Source organism: Eptatretus burgeri, chromosome 7 (genome assembly GCF_056783735.1).
Source record: "Eptatretus burgeri isolate ZD-2024b chromosome 7, Ebu_testis_v1, whole genome shotgun sequence".
In the NCBI taxonomy this organism is placed as follows: Eukaryota; Metazoa; Chordata; class Myxini; order Myxiniformes; family Myxinidae; genus Eptatretus; species Eptatretus burgeri.
The window spans coordinates 21089432-21106559 of record NC_140967.1 but is presented as its reverse complement, the minus strand read 5'-3'; the positions used below and the strand labels follow the sequence as shown (position 1 = coordinate 21106559).

The window sequence follows — 17128 nt, the reverse complement described above, 5'->3', positions numbered from 1 at the left end:
TCCAACTCCCCATGTCCCCTCCCCCCCCAAGCAATTTGACTCATCCATTGATGGAATGAACTATTTCAGGCGAAAGTAACCCACACTGTAGCTGTGATGAAATGGAAGTGTTTTGTGAGTTTTCTTTTCCAAATGTACTTCTCACGAACCCTTCAGGGGGCTTCTCCTGGTGCCATCTCATTGTCCTCGATGAGAGACCTTGGGAAAAAAAAAAAAAAACTTTCACAGGGTTTGGGATAAAGGGGGGTTGGGGCTTTGTAATCCCACCTCTGCGAGTACGTACTATGTAGATTCCATTTTGTCGAAAAAAAAAAACTTTCACAGGGTTCGGGATAAGGAGGGTTGGGGCTTTGTTATCCCACCTCTGCGAGTACGTACTTTGTAGATTCCGTTTTGAGACGAGACCTTTGATTCGGCATTGGTTTTGTGAATCTTCCGATCTGAACGAAACTTTTACACGTGATTCGTCACGTGCCTGGCCAAGGAGAGCGCCCAAGGGCTTAAGCACTCCGTTCGAAACCTGTTAAGGAACGGCTTGCTTGGCAAGCGCGAGCTAGCTGCTTGATAACTGAACACCCCCCCCCCCCGCCCCCTGAAGATGTTCTCACCCATCAATTTCTGGTTTTACTGATCCCCAGATCACTAAAAAACAACTCATGGTGACCACACCGGGAAAGTCTGCCCAATGAGATGGATTCGGTTTTCAAACCTCCGTGCTGGTGCTGCATCGGGGAGCACGCCGACTAGGCGGTGTTGTACGCTCGAAGGTCCCGTTTTTTGGACCGGAGGATTGTCGGGCTTCCCCTATTCTGGATTATTTATTGATACAAAAACCTTGGAGATAAATATTTCACAGATAGAGATTAATAGAGATTCTCGCATATTAATAGAGAGCAGAGTTCAGAATGTTCGCGTCATTTGCAGATGTGAGCCGCGAGTTTTTAAACGAAACGGAATTATCTCCGAGCTGATAATTATAGAAGGGAGTTTGTACGGAGGAAGGCGAATTGTTTTTTTGGCGCTTTGTTTCCCTTTTGTTTGATGAAAATAATGATTTATAAACGAACGGGTTTGTATATATATGGGGGGGATCGCGGTCACGTGCAAATAAAACCCACAGGACGCATCGTCCGAGCGAAGAAGCATTTTTCTTGTTGGGAAGGAATGAGAAAGGGAAGAATTAAATGACCGCGCTCGCAGGGAGTGGCTTGGTGCGACCATTGCGTGCGTCACGTACGGAGCTGCTGCCGTCTGACGTTGTGACGTCATCCGCCCTCGGCCACCATGGCGGCGAGCTCTGCATTTCATGCGCGAAGGCGCCGCGGCAGTTTCCACGGTACGATTATCCACCGAGACCGTACACGTGGACATGTACTCGCTGGGATCGTTTAAATGAGGTCGTGGTATTGAGGAGGTTGTCGGAGTGCGAGTTGTATTTGTTACTCAACAGCTGTTCCGGACAGGTAGAGAGGGAGGAGGTTTCTTTCAAATTTTATTTCGGAGATTTTTTTTTGTGTACAGTGCGTTTGTGCGTCCCCTCCTCCTCAATGTACAGTGCACCTGAGCACCTCTCACCTCCCCAAGGTGTACAGTGCGTTTGTGCGTCCCCTCCTCCTCAATGTACAGTGCACCTGAGCACCTCTCACCTCCCCAAGGTGTACAGTGCGTTTGTGCGTCCCTCTTCCTCAATGTACAGTGCACCTCTCACCTCCCCAAGGTGTACAGTGCGTTTGTGCGTCCCCTCCTCCTCAATGTACAGTGCACCTGAGCACCTCACCTCCCCAAGTTGTACAGTGCATTTGTGTGTCCCCTCCTCCTCAATGTACAGTGCACCTGAGCACCTCTCACCTCCCCAAGTTGTACAGTGCATTTGTGTGTCCCCTCCTGCTCAATGTACAGTGCACCTGAGCACCTCTCACCTCCCCAAGTTGTACAGTGCATTTGTGTGTCCCCTCCTCCTCAATGTACAGTGCACCTGAGCACCTCTCACCTCCCCAAGGTGTACAGTGCACATGAGCACCTCACCTCCCCATGGTGTACAGTGCGTTTGTGCATTCCCTCCTCAATGTACAGTGCACCTGAGCACCTCTCACGTCCCCAAGGTGTACAGTGCGTTTGTGCATTCCCTCTTCCTCAATGTACAGTGCACCTGAGCACCTCTCACCTCCCCAAGGTGTACAGTGCACCTGAGCGCCTCTCACCTCCCCAAGGTGTACAGTGCACATGAGCACCTCTCACCTCCCCATGGTGTACAGTGCACATGAGCACCTCTCACTTCCCCAAGGTGTACAGTGCACCTGAGCGCCTCTCACCTCCCCACGGTGTACAGTGCACCTGAGCGCCTCTCACCTCCGCACGGTGTACAGTGCACCTGAGCGCCTCTCACCTCCCCAAGGTGTACAGTGCACCTGAGCGCCTCTCACCTCCCCAAGGTGTACAGTGCACATGAGCGCCTCTCACCTCCCCATGGTGTACAGTGCACATGAGCGCCTCTCACTTCCCCAAGGTGTACAGTGCACCTGAGCGCCTCTCACCTCCCCACGGTGTACAGTGCACCTGAGCGCCTCTCACCTCCGCACGGTGTACAGTGCACCTGAGCGCCTCTCACCTCCGCACGGTGTACAGTGCACCTGAGCGCCTCTCACCTCCGCACTGTGTACAGTGCACCTGAGCGCCTCTCACCTCCGCACGGTGTACAGTGCACCTGAGCGCCTCTCACCTCCGCACGGTGTACAGTGCACCTGAGCGCCTCTCACCTCCGCACGGTGTACAGTGCACCTGAGCGCCTCTCACCTCCGCACGGTGTACAGTGCACCTGAGCGCCTCTCACCTCCGCACGGTGTACAGTGCACCTGAGCGCCTCTCACCTCCCCAAGGTGTACAGTGCACCTGAGCGCCTCTCACCTCCCCATGGTGTACAGTGCACATGAGCACCTCACCTCCTCATGGTATACAGTGCACATGAGCACCTCTCACCTCCCCAAGGTGTACAGTGCACATGAGCACCTCTCACCTCCCCAAGGTGTACAGTGCACATGAGCACCTCTCACCTCCCCAAGGTGTACAGTGCACATGAGCACCTCTCACCTCCCCAAGGTGTACAGTGCACATGAGCACCTCTCACTTCCCCAAGGTGTACAGTGCACATGAGCACCTCTCACTTCCCCAAGGTGTACAGTGCACATGAGCACCTCTCACCTCCCCAAGGTGTACAGTGCACATGAGCACCTCTCACCTCCCCAAGGTGTACAGTGCACATGAGCACCTCTCACCTCCCCAAGGTGTACAGTGCACATGAGCACCTCTCACCTCCCCAAGGTGTACAGTGCACATGAGCACCTCTCACCTCCCCAAGGTGTACAGTGCACATGAGCACCTCTCACCTCCCCAAGGTGTACAGTGCACATGAGCACCTCTCACCTCCCCAAGGTGTACAGTGCACATGAGCACCTCTCACCTCCCCAAGGTGTACAGTGCACATGAGCACCTCTCACCTCCCCAAGGTGTACAGTGCACATGAGCACCTCTCACCTCCCCAAGGTGTACAGTGCACATGAGCACCTCTCACCTCCCCAAGGTGTACAGTGCACATGAGCACCTCTCACCTCCCCAAGGTGTACAGTGCACATGAGCACCTCTCACCTCCCCAAGGTGTACAGTGCACATGAGCACCTCTCACCTCCCCAAGGTGTACAGTGCACATGAGCACCTCTCACCTCCCCAAGGTGTACAGTGCACATGAGCGCCTCTCACCTCCCCAAGGTGTACAGTGCACATGAGCGCCTCTCACCTCCCCAAGGTGTACAGTGCACATGAGCGCCTCTCACCTCCCCAAGGTGTACAGTGCACATGAGCGCCTCTCACCTCCCCAAGGTGTACAGTGCACATGAGCGCCTCTCACCTCCCCAAGGTGTACAGTGCACATGAGCGCCTCTCACCTCCCCAAGGTGTACAGTGCACATGAGCGCCTCTCACCTCCCCAAGGTGTACAGTGCACATGAGCGCCTCTCACCTCCCCAAGGTGTACAGTGCACATGAGCGCCTCTCACCTCCCCAAGGTGTACAGTGCACATGAGCGCCTCTCACCTCCCCAAGGTGTACAGTGCACATGAGCGCCTCTCACCTCCCCAAGGTGTACAGTGCACATGAGCGCCTCTCACCTCCCCAAGGTGTACAGTGCACATGAGCGCCTCTCACCTCCCCAAGGTGTACAGTGCACATGAGCGCCTCTCACCTCCCCAAGGTGTACAGTGCACATGAGCGCCTCTCACCTCCCCAAGGTGTACAGTGCACATGAGCGCCTCTCACCTCCCCAAGGTGTACAGTGCACATGAGCGCCTCTCACCTCCCCAAGGTGTACAGTGCACATGAGCGCCTCTCACCTCCCCAAGGTGTACAGTGCACATGAGCGCCTCTCACCTCCCCAAGGTGTACAGTGCACATGAGCGCCTCTCACCTCCCCAAGGTGTACAGTGCACATGAGCGCCTCTCACCTCCCCAAGGTGTACAGTGCACATGAGCGCCTCTCACCTCCCCAAGGTGTACAGTGCACATGAGCGCCTCTCACCTCCCCAAGGTGTACAGTGCACATGAGCGCCTCTCACCTCCCCAAGGTGTACAGTGCACATGAGCGCCTCTCACCTCCCCAAGGTGTACAGTGCACATGAGCGCCTCTCACCTCCCCAAGGTGTACAGTGCACATGAGCGCCTCTCACCTCCCCAAGGTGTACAGTGCACATGAGCGCCTCTCACCTCCCCAAGGTGTACAGTGCACATGAGCGCCTCTCACCTCCCCAAGGTGTACAGTGCACATGAGCGCCTCTCACCTCCCCAAGGTGTACAGTGCACATGAGCGCCTCTCACCTCCCCAAGGTGTACAGTGCACATGAGCGCCTCTCACCTCCCCAAGGTGTACAGTGCACATGAGCGCCTCTCACCTCCCCAAGGTGTACAGTGCACATGAGCGCCTCTCACCTCCCCAAGGTGTACAGTGCACATGAGCGCCTCTCACCTCCCCAAGGTGTACAGTGCACATGAGCGCCTCTCACCTCCCCAAGGTGTACAGTGCACATGAGCGCCTCTCACCTCCCCAAGGTGTACAGTGCACATGAGCGCCTCTCACCTCCCCAAGGTGTACAGTGCACATGAGCGCCTCTCACCTCCCCAAGGTGTACAGTGCACATGAGCGCCTCTCACCTCCCCAAGGTGTACAGTGCACATGAGCGCCTCTCACCTCCCCAAGGTGTACAGTGCACATGAGCGCCTCTCACCTCCCCAAGGTGTACAGTGCACATGAGCGCCTCTCACCTCCCCAAGGTGTACAGTGCACATGAGCGCCTCTCACCTCCCCAAGGTGTACAGTGCACATGAGCGCCTCTCACCTCCCCAAGGTGTACAGTGCACATGAGCGCCTCTCACCTCCCCAAGGTGTACAGTGCACATGAGCCCCTCTCACCTCCCCAAGGTGTACAGTGCACATGAGCGCCTCTCACCTCCCCAAGGTGTACAGTGCACATGAGCGCCTCTCACCTCCCCAAGGTGTACAGTGCACATGAGCGCCTCTCACCTCCCCAAGGTGTACAGTGCACATGAGCGCCTCTCACCTCCCCAAGGTGTACAGTGCACATGAGCGCCTCTCACCTCCCCAAGGTGTACAGTGCACATGAGCGCCTCTCACCTCCCCAAGGTGTACAGTGCACATGAGCGCCTCTCACCTCCCCAAGGTGTACAGTGCACATGAGCGCCTCTCACCTCCCCAAGGTGTACAGTGCACATGAGCGCCTCTCACCTCCCCAAGGTGTACAGTGCACATGAGCGCCTCTCACCTCCCCAAGGTGTACAGTGCACATGAGCGCCTCTCACCTCCCCAAGGTGTACAGTGCACATGAGCGCCTCTCACCTCCCCAAGGTGTACAGTGCACATGAGCGCCTCTCACCTCCCCAAGGTGTACAGTGCACATGAGCGCCTCTCACCTCCCCAAGGTGTACAGTGCACATGAGCGCCTCTCACCTCCCCAAGGTGTACAGTGCACATGAGCGCCTCTCACCTCCCCATGGTGTACAGTGCACATGAGCGCCTCTCACCTCCCCATGGTGTACAGTGCACCTGAGCGCCTCTCACCTCCCCAAGGTGTACAGTGCACCTGAGCGCCTCTCACCTCCCCAAGGTGTACAGTGCACCTGAGCGCCTCTCACCTCCCCAAGGTGTACAGTGCACCTGAGCGCCTCTCACCTCCCCAAGGTGTACAGTGCACCTGAGCGCCTCTCACCTCCCCAAGGTGTACAGTGCACATGAGCGCCTCTCACCTCCCCAAGGTGTACAGTGCACATGAGCGCCTCTCACCTCCCCAAGGTGTACAGTGCACATGAGCGCCTCTCACCTCCCCAAGGTGTACAGTGCACATGAGCTCCTCTCACCTCCCCAAGGTGTACAGTGCACATGAGCGCCTCTCACCTCCCCAAGGTGTACAGTGCACATGAGCGCCTCTCACCTCCCCAAGGTGTACAGTGCACATGAGCGCCTCTCACCTCCCCAAGGTGTACAGTGCACATGAGCACCTCTCACCTCCCCAAGGTGTACAGTGCACATGAGCACCTCTCACCTCCCCAAGGTGTACAGTGCACATGAGCACCTCTCACCTCCCCAAGGTGTACAGTGCACATGAGCACCTCTCACCTCCCCAAGGTGTACAGTGCACATGAGCACCTCTCACCTCCCCAAGGTGTACAGTGCACCTGAGCACCTCTCACCTCCCCAACGTGTACAGTGCACATGAGCGCCTCTCACCTCCCCAAGGTGAACAGTGCACCTGAGCCCCTCTCACATCCCCACGTGTACAGTGCACCTGAGCGCCTCTCACTTCCCCTAGGTGTACAATGCACCTGAGCACCTCTCACCTCCCAACTGTATACAGTGCTCATGAGCGCTTCTCACCTCCCCAAGGTGTACAGTGCACCTGAGCGCCTCTCACCTCCCCAATATACAGTGCACCTGAGCACCTCTCACCTCCCCAAGGTGTACAGTGCACCTGAGCCCCTCTCACCTCCCCACAGTGTGCAGTGCACCTGAGCGTCGCTCCAATCACTGCCGGGCAGCTATTGGAGTGTGGCTGTGCTGCTGATGCTGTGGCCCTCATCCAGTACTATGGGACTCATTTTGCTGACTTCAGAAGGATGACAGGCTGAGTCGACCCCACCTGGTGTTAATTCAGCAGCCAATGGGGCTTGAACTCAAGACCCTCCGATCCCAAGCCAGCCACCCTAACCACAATGCCAACACCAGACTTTTTATGCCGTCAGTAATGTAATATAATTGGCTCATTGCAGCATTTCTTGGAAACGTTTGTTAGTTCACCATTATCTAGTTGTAGAAGGCATTTTGCATATTTGGCGCGATGCTCGGCGATGTCGCTGTGCCATACTCGCATATTTTCGTGTAGCTCATACATGTGTTAATGCTGTCATAGAGCAGAAAATTTAATGCATTCATCCCTTGGTTACGCCCGTGAACCGGGCTTTACAACTGGCAGATGCCTCATCCGTAAGTGCTTCATCACACATGAGAGCTGCATGGCGGATAGATGTTGCAAGCTGTGGGGCTAAACCCTTCATTTATTATCCAAATTGTCCATCCCTTTATTTGGGAAGTGTATTGGCAACAGACCACTGCCTCAATCACTCCCGAAAATGTGAAATAACCCAGGTTATGTACATGAAGCAAAAACGTGGCCACTGCTTATGTGATGCATCATGGTTATGTCGTTCAGAAAGATTGCATTCGCACTGGCCCGTGGGCTAACGCCCAAATCCCGATGCCCATACACCCGAATCCCGATGCCGGTCCGCCCGAATCCCGATGCCGGTCCGCCCGAATCCCGATGCCGGTCCGCCCGAATTCCAATGCCGGTCCGCCCGTATCCCGATGCCCATACACCCGAATCCCGATGCCGGCCCGCCCGTATCCCGATGCCGGCCCGCCCGTATCCCGATGCCGGTCCGCCCGTATCCCGATGCCCATACACCCGAATCCCGATGCCGGCCCGCCCGTATCCCGATGCCGGTCCGCCCGAATCCCGATGCCTATCTCCTTCACAAGGGCTGTGATGCTTATCGGCTCCAATATTTAGAAATGTGATCATCCTTTTAAGTCGTTTTAGCAGTTTTACACTGAATGGAAACATTGTAGGGCATGATGGTGTTCGTGAATATGAGACATCCAAAAACGTCTTCAAGCTTGAAATAGCAGCAAGAAAATATCGGACATATGAGTTTTCCTTCTTACAATTGTGGGTGGAGTCAGGCCAGCTGTCCAGCCAATGTGTTTTGACCAGAAGGCTTGAGATGCACGCAGCCATGCAGACAGCTCTTCATTATGTTTTATGTTTTAGTGATGTTGCTTGAAGTTGCGTTTTATTTGTTTTATTATTTTTTAATATTATATCTTTAAAGAACATTCAGGTTATTCTTCTGCCAAATAATTTATCTCCTTGCTTCTTTGGTCAACTTCATGCCACATATCACTTGAGGAGTCCGAAATCTCTCTTGCACACTTCTGCCATAGATGTGACCTGGATGGTTTGTGTTTTAAAAAAAAAAATTTTTTTTTTGATACAAAGTCAAGCTTTGTAGAAGAGTGACAACATAGAACAGCAGAAATTGAGGAAACCCATCAACAGCAAGGTGGAGGTATACCACAGAGAGATACTTCGAAGAAGAACCATCAAGGGGTGGGGTTGGAGGACACGGGGTGCATAAGCTGGATACAAGCTCAAACACTGCAAGAAGAGGAAGGAAATACCTGGGGATGAAACAGAAATGGAACAAAAAAGGGGATGAAGGAAGAAAGGGAGGAAAGAAGGGTAGAGGGAGATGGCTTGGGGTACACAATAACCTGGAAATGAGGGAGTGGATTTGGGGAGGGTTGGAAGAAGGAGGAGGAGCACTCCTTCACATCTTGAGTTGCATAGGTTTGTCGGAGCAGTTTTTCTTTGGCTGGAGGGCACAATCCTGGACAGGTCGCCACTCTGACATAGGATACTGAAATGGTAAAAAGAAAAAATTAAAAAAATTTTTTTTAACCAATAAGCTGGTACTCATTTTGCCAACCTCGGAAGGATGACAGCTTGAGTCAACCCACCTCATGATGTTATCCTGATGGTGCAACAGGGGCTCAAGGCCAGAACCATCAGATCTTTGGCCAAACCTCAAATGCACTGATCAACCGCCCCCCCCCCAACAAACGGAGGCCAAATGACCTGCCTACGATGTGAGAGCATGAGACCTAGAGAGGCCACTGACCTCTTGACGTACACTGATGAACCAAAACCTCATCTGGTTTTGGATAGGAGAGCAACATGTGCATCTTTCTGATGTTTTAGTTTCATAGGTTTCAGCTTGTTCCTATTATTATTTATTATTATTCAAACTGATTTAGTCTGCAACATGAAAACCATTCTTGCTGCAAGTGCAAAATTAGGTTACAAATATAACTTGTCATATGATGGTCTGAAGGTCATCATAAGTCTTAATTTGTGACCTTGACCTTTTAAAAAAAAAAAAAAACAACCTTTTTTTGTATTTAGATTAAATCTATACTTGTAGAGAACCTTTTGACCATTTACCTTTGGCGTTGTCATTATTTGATCTCAAACTTTTTTGGTCAGCACAAAGCCCGTAACCCATGATCATAAACATGGTGTCAATAGTCAATACATCTTAGGACGTGTGAGGTCAGAATGTACTTTCAGGTATTATTTTGCAGTTTTCACTCGAAAACCTTCGTTATTATCGTTGAGACAATGATATTTGCTGTTGTAACTTGTGTTCTTATTCTTGTGATTAAAAAAATAAGTCGAGATGTTTCTTGTAACGTTGAGGTCAGATTGATTACCCATCTCTGATGTGTGAGATGCCTATAAGCATTATCGACTTGTAATGTACACTTCGTAACCTTTCCTAATATAACCGTTTCATGTTCTGTATAGATAAGTGGTCGGCAGTTTTGAGCTTGGCCCTCTGCTCATCTGATGCCGTGCTGACAATATGAGTGTACAACAATATAATAATATTATTGTTCTCAGATGATGGGATTCAGGGTGAAGTGCCAAGTGGTGATTTGGAGGTTGTGCAGACAGCACGTCCCATTCAAGTTGTCCTTGCGAGTGAAGATCACCTCTTTGAGCTGGACGAGGAGGCCCTTGAAGCTATTTTGCTGAGGCCTGAACTGCGAGACAGACAAGTTGTCGTCGTCTCTGTGGCCGGGGCTTTCCGAAAGGGGAAAAGCTTCCTCCTGGACTTCATGCTGCGCTACATGTATCGACAGGTACAACCATTTTTACCGTGTGCACGCAAAGTGAAAAGCAAGGTAAAGCAATTGGTTAATGTCCATCTGTCTACAAACAGCAGTTTATGATCGATCTACAAATCATCCGTACATCCTGTCTACAGATAACTTATTTTCAATTGAATGTTATATTTTGAACATGAATAGGAAGACAAGTTTGCCGCATTACAGCACTTTGTCTCTGAATTTGGCCCGGTTGCACATGCGCGCAGAGAGGAGCGAGATAATATTTTTGCCCTGTCTGCCTGCCTGTACTGGCAGTCAGACAAAATTTCAAACGATTCCAAACAGGAAACTTACTGTTTTTAAGGAAGTCATAAAAGACACAAACAGGCATCAATAACTAATCTAGCATGTTAAATAGGATGATGTAATCGACACAGCGTCGACGCTGGTAAACCCTGGATTTAATTAATTTATACGACTTTTACAATCGTCATTTTGTTTGAATTGAATTGTATCCTTGGAACACTGTAGAACATAAATCGCTTTCTTTGCACTTCCAAGAACCTCCAGTTTTGCAGTATTTGGACCTGTTAAACAGGGTGGTGTATAAGACTGCTTCAGGAGTGCTGAACTTCCAGAATTGTTTTTCTTTTTTAAAGATCCTCAATACAATTATTTTGTTTACATTGAAGGATATACTTGAACACTGCACAAGGATTATATGAACCCTCTAGTTACCCTCGCCGAAGGAGAGGGTATTGCATTTGGGTCCGTTTGTTTGTTTGTCCGCACAGAACTTTTGTGTTTTCCTCCGCAGCCGCTTGTCGGATTGAGATGAAATTTTCACCATTGGTGCGACTACTCATGCAGAATGTTTTAATTAAATTATGATTATGACGTAATGGGTCACGTGGTGTGGCAGCCATGTTGGAAAAACGGAAAAACTTTGGACCTCTGTATCTCTGAAAATGCACCAAGGGAAAAAAAAAATCAAACTTTGCACACAGCAAGTACTCCTCATGAGGAATGTGATTTATTTATTTATTTTTATTTTAATGACATAATTGGTGTCTTCGCTATGACATCATAACTGCATATGTAGACCGTGACATCTCATCAGTATGAAAATTTTTGAGGGTCCACAGAAAAATATTTTTTATGATGTCATTGGTCACGTGATTCGGCAGCCATGTCGTTTAAAAAATAATAATAAAAAAAAATCTTCAAAAATCTTCTCTGGAGTGGCTGAACAGCTTGAGGTGAAACTTTACACACATGACTGCCTATCCATGAGGAAAAAAGGTTCACACATATGACGTCGTAGATCACATGGTTTGGTGGCCATATTGGATTTACATTAAAACCAATAAAAATCTTCATCACGGCTGCACAAATTGAGGGGAAACTTCACACAAATGTTCCCCAAGCCTTGGGTGTACGAGTTTGTTAAGGAATAATTGATAGGTCACTTGGTTTGACAGCCATACTCGCATATTTTCCCCACGGTGTACAGTGCACATAGGTTCAAATTGGTTTGAAGAAAAATATTAAATAATGTTTTCTCTGGAACCACTTGATCAATCGACATGAAGCTTCACATTTCTGATCTAGTAGTGATGGGGAATACATGTTTTAAATTTCAACTTGATTTGACGAGTGGTCTGGCAGCCAGAATTATTTAATTTTTTGATGTGGGTTTAAATAAATTAATTTATGTATATTTTTCTGAATGAGGCTCACTTGGCTGTGCTTGGATGGGTTTGAGGGTAGAGGAGGAGTAGCAGCTGAAATGTGAATCCTATCCAGGTTCCTCCTGATGACTTCATCTTTGCGTTTTGCTTGTTTGGGTACCTTCTGATTACTCCAATCAGGACTGTACCTATTTGGTCTTCCATTTGATTTGAATTGAATTTATTTTAATCCCATTCGAAATTCAATTTCATGAGGGAATAATAATAAAAATTGTCATGGGTCAGGTGTCCAATCAAAGCGGGATGTCCTAGTACCTGGTCATCACTGCCAGTAGTTATAAAATGGCAGTTCTAGTTATGGCTGTTGTTAATTACATAACACACCAGTACACAAACATTACACAAAACTACACAAACACCACACAAAAGTCCTGGTGAGGGTCTGCAATCTCCGATTGCTCTTTTTCTTGTTTCATTATTGTTTGTATAAATAGTCATTGGTTGGTCCCTTGTCAAAGGGCTCTTCGGGGGGCATGCATTGGCTCGGCTGTATTTTTCCAGTGTCCCTGCCCCCTTCTTCCCCTGTTACTTTCAATCTTTCCTCCTTCGCACCATCGTTTTGTTCAATCCCACTGTTACTTTCAATCATCTCTCCATTACCCCATCAGCCCATTTCAACGGGACACTAAAAATCTCCCTTCCATCAAACATCCTTTCAACAATCCCTCCTTCACCCCATCGGTCTTACCTTCAATCTCGCGGCTGTTCGGTCATCCCTCGGTCATGCAGAATTCCTTTCTGTGTTCCCTCCATCCGCGAATAACTTATCGGGTGCTCTCGCATGCATGTTCATGTAGCATCTCACATGTATGTTCATGATGCTCGGTTCTCGTCGTGGCCTACAAGGTGCCGCGCTTCTTGCAGGCGTGGTACAGTGCAGAACAGTGCGAGTGGGCATTTCGCGTGCTTTGGAGAACGGGATCGGAGCTCTTGTTGAGGCTTTGGGCGCATGGAGTGCGGGGTGGTGGCTTCGTTGAACGTTCCCTCAGAGTGGCGTGGTAATTTCCACAAGTGACGCCATGCACCCCCCCCCTCCCCATCGGCTGCAGACCAATGAGATGGGAGAAGGCTTGTGGGAGAAGAGAGCTGATGTGGAGAAGAGGCAGAAAGGCAGAAGCACACGGGACAGGCTCACGTGAGCAGGGACGCAAAGCACTCTTGAGCAGACTGCTCAGAAAGCAGAAAGGCTGAGAGAAGCAAATAGCAGAAAGCAGAAGAGAAGGCTCATGAGGGAAGGAACAAAAGCATGTGAGGGTAAAGGAAGGAAGGTTTCACAAGCAGTTGTTCAGTGTTTTTCATCCATAGGGCTCACTTGGGCGGCCGCCTAAGTCAATTTCTGGCTGCCCAACTGCTTAAACACCCATTTCTGGCCGCCCAAATGACTTGACAACATTGTCCACATCTATATACTCTTACGGTTGTGGAAATTCACAGATCTGCACCATGCAGGTTCCCTGAAGATCAGTTATGTCGATAAGTGTGTGTTCCAGGTTAGATTTTCCCACCAATGTATAATGGGAATTATTTGTGTGCCGGGCTGTGCATCTTCAGTTAGCCGTTATTCTGTCTCTATCTTTTATTTTAACAACAACCAGAGCAATTCATCGACCGCGTTCGCCTTCGATCGGGGCAGATCCCGCCTGAATGAGGGTTCAAAGGCGAAGAGAAGGAGGGCGCTGATTTCGGGTGGAAAAAGCCCACCGCGGCCCCTCCCCTTGGGGGCGATAAAAAAGCCGCGTTCGCTCGCCGGAAGAGGGAGAGAGAGGGCGAGAGAGAGAGAGAGAGAGGTGTCGTCGTGGGGTTGGTGGGTCGAGATCGCTGGAGCAGTAGCTCGTGGGAGAAGCCTTGGAGCGCAGCCAGATGGCAGTGGAGAGTCGGGCGTGTCGCAAGGCCCTTGACCCACCAAGCCACCATTCGAAGCCGCTGCAGCGTTGGCAACGAGCCAGCGAGACGGAGACACCAAGGGTCGCCAACCCGAACCAGGACCCAGCGAGTCACCACGAGGGTGGCCAGGTATCCCGCTCGGTCTCTCGGAGCTCCTTCGGTCATCCTGGCTCTGAACAATAATAAAGGCTTACGAGCCTGTTCTTTCTTGCTTTGGTTTTTGAATGAAAGTCTGTGGCGCCTTGTCTCTAAGTAGAATTGTGAGTAAGTACGTGCTTGTACATAATAAGTAGACATCTGCTGTAGGCTTTTTGATCGTGTCCTGCCCCCATTCCCCCATTGACTGCTTACGTGCTTGTACGAATAAATGTCACCTGCTCGTTGCGTCCCTTCCTACATTGACTGCAATAACTGCGTTCGGGATATTAGCTGGCTGATTATAAGCCGATAAAACGTACATCTGGTCCGACGGGACTTGGTGATATAAAACTGCTCGGCAATCGCATACGGAACGAGCTGCTTAAGCGGCTCGTTTTCGTGCAGGTCCCGTTGAGGTATAAACTCCTGGCATTTCTCTCCGCGCGAATAATTAGGTACATCAACAATTCTGCGATCGACCCTGTAGCACGTGGACAGAAGAGTTGGCTGGTTTATGGTGTGTTAAAAACACCCTTAGCTGGGTTTCGACGTTGATCCGGAAGCTGCGATGAGATTTCCACGTTCGGTGGGCGCGTGCGGCCGCAATTGGGCTAAAGGCGGTCGTCCGCACGCTGAACGGGCGAAAATCTACAACAATACAACCTTCTCTCATCACAAACCTTGATTTCCAGTGATGATATGTGTGGGGGAAGTGGTGGGTGGTGGTGGTGATGGAGGTTGATGGGGGTAGTGATGGAGTGGGAGAGGTGGTGGTGATGGGTGTGGGGGAAGTGATGGTTGGTGGTGGTGGTTGATGGTGGGGGTAGCGATGAAGTGGGAGAGGTGGTGGTCATGGGTGTGGGGGAAGTTCTGGTTGGTGATGGTGGGGATAGTGATGGAGTGGGAGAGGTGGTGGTGATGGGTGTGGGGGAAGTGGTGGTGGTGTGGTGATGGGATAGGAGGGATGGTGATGGTGGAGGTGGTGGTGATGGTTGAACTAATGGTGCTTGTGGAATATTTACCCATTTATTCACTCATCTATTGTAACTTGTCGATGTACTATTTTTGTTCATCTGGTAACTACTTTTCTGTTGAACATGCAATTTGATTTATTATGCTGTAAGTGTGTTCCCTTTTGATAACTGTTAAAGGCAGAGTAACCTTTGGGGAGTCAGCTTCAGGCTGGAGAGATGTAAATAAACTGAATACACACTGTACACCAGCGTTTGTTGTCAACTTATAATATCCATGTCATAGTTATATTGTACATTGGTACTCTGAGTGCCTCACACAAGTTCAGAGTATATTCAATACAAATTAATTTCTTGGAAATATTGATCAGACAAGCAATTTTGTTTGGATATATCATAAATTTTTCAATGAAATCCCATGCATGGTTAATGGAATGTAAGTTGAGATATTAAAAAGAATTTTGATGGGTATTGCAACCAGAACAAAGATTTTAAATATTTATGGTCGCCACAGCGGATCATCCATATGATCCGCATAGTGATTTGGCACATGTTTTACGCCGGATGCCCTTCCTGACGCAACCCTGGTCGCCTCTTATGACACAGGGATATGGTACACCAATTTTAACCGGGGTATACACCGGCCCAGTATAACTGGTACTCATTTCACCGACCTCGGAAGGATGACAGGCTGAGTCAACCCCCTGGTGTATTAATTCAGTGGCCCAACGGGGCTTGAACTCAGGACCTTTTGGATCCCAAGCCGCTGCCCTAACCACTGCGCCAACACCAGGCTTATTTATGGTGAAGATACATACATGCTAAATATAAGATATGTTGTAAGTGAGAATTTTTTTTTTACAAAATTGATGATGCCAAGATACTAATTTGTGTCTGTACTTGCATGCTCAGAATGCACCTACGAGCATCTAAAATTGATAAATTTCCTCGGGGAGAACCCCCAAACCCCCCGACAGTGAAAGGGGGGAGACCCTCCTCTCCCATTTTCTCCCCGCGCCCACTTATTGTGGCCGCAAAATTATACATGTTGGCAGTTTTACCTAAGTCATTTTAAAACCCAGGGAAAACCCTGTTGTTGTCGAGCTTTTGTGGAAAAAGAACACTCCTTTCACGAGCATCATCCTGCCATCTCGATCCTGTCAGCCACGAAGGACGAGGAGGGTGACCGGCGGCACGTCATCAACGGGGGCTTGAGGAAGAAGAAATTGAGGTAGAGGGAGGCAAGGCGCACATCCAGCTCGCATAATCTGAGACGCCGGAGAGGACTCGCTTACTGGGTCTGGGCACCTCAGGGATGCGGCTGTGTGTCTCCATCGCTTTTTTTATTATATACGATGTTGAGGCTGGTATGAGAGCTAACACACACAAAGTACAACAAAGGGAAGCAGGAGACTAGAGGGGTGGAAGAAGAAAGGAAAAAAAAACTGTGAAACGGACATGACATCTGTGGAAGGGAGAGGGGTACACGGGGTAAACAAGATGGGCACTACAGGGACTTTCAGGAAGGAAAGAAGGGAATTTGAAGGACGTGGGTTTGGGGTAGATTAACGGTGTTTGAAAAGATCGTGGTTTTGGATGGGGGAAGATAAGAGATGGTGGGGAACAGCTGTTTTGAAGACCTGGAGGGAAGAGTGGGATTGAAGAGAGTGTGGGAGTTTGTTCCAAAGGCGGGGAAAAAGAGGAATGAAAGAGTGAAGATGAGCAGTGATTCTTGATTTTAGTAGTTTTACTTGAAGGGAGTTGCTGGTGGACCTTGAGTGCCCTGCAGAAATATGGGGGGGGGGAGGGTGGGGGTCATATCACAGACAGACAAGGGGGATGGGGCTGGAGAGTAGACTGTAGAAGACAGAAAGATTACCGACCTGCTTGCACTAAGAGAGTGAGAGACCCAAAGACTCGGCCTCATCACGGGAGATACCAATGATCCTAAATGCCTTGGTTTCCACAGTGTGAAGCCGAGAAAGGTGAGACGCAGGAGCACCATCCCAGAGGGGAGAGCAGTACTCCATCAGGCTGTGGACGAAAACTTTGAATGTGGTCAGGAGCTCAGGTGTGCCAAGGAAGGACTTTGCATG

The 17128-nt window shown here is 50.0% G+C and overlaps 1 protein-coding gene across 2 annotated transcripts in view; it reads left to right on the top strand.

The window, feature by feature from the left end:
- The first annotated feature begins 1103 nt into the window (after positions 1-1103).
- The window catches only part of LOC147022797 (atlastin-2-like), an 85568-nt gene continuing 69543 nt past the window's right edge, over positions 1104-17128 (top strand). The window contains exons 1-2 of one of the 2 annotated variants that reach the window (XM_085887604.1): positions 1104-1336; positions 10080-10321. In XM_085887604.1, the coding sequence (XP_085743730.1) occupies positions 1285-1336; positions 10080-10321 (294 nt within the window). In that variant the 5' untranslated portion in view covers positions 1104-1284. The remainder of the gene's footprint in view (positions 1337-10079; positions 10322-17128) is intronic. The other variant, XM_085887605.1, reaches the window with a different exon arrangement.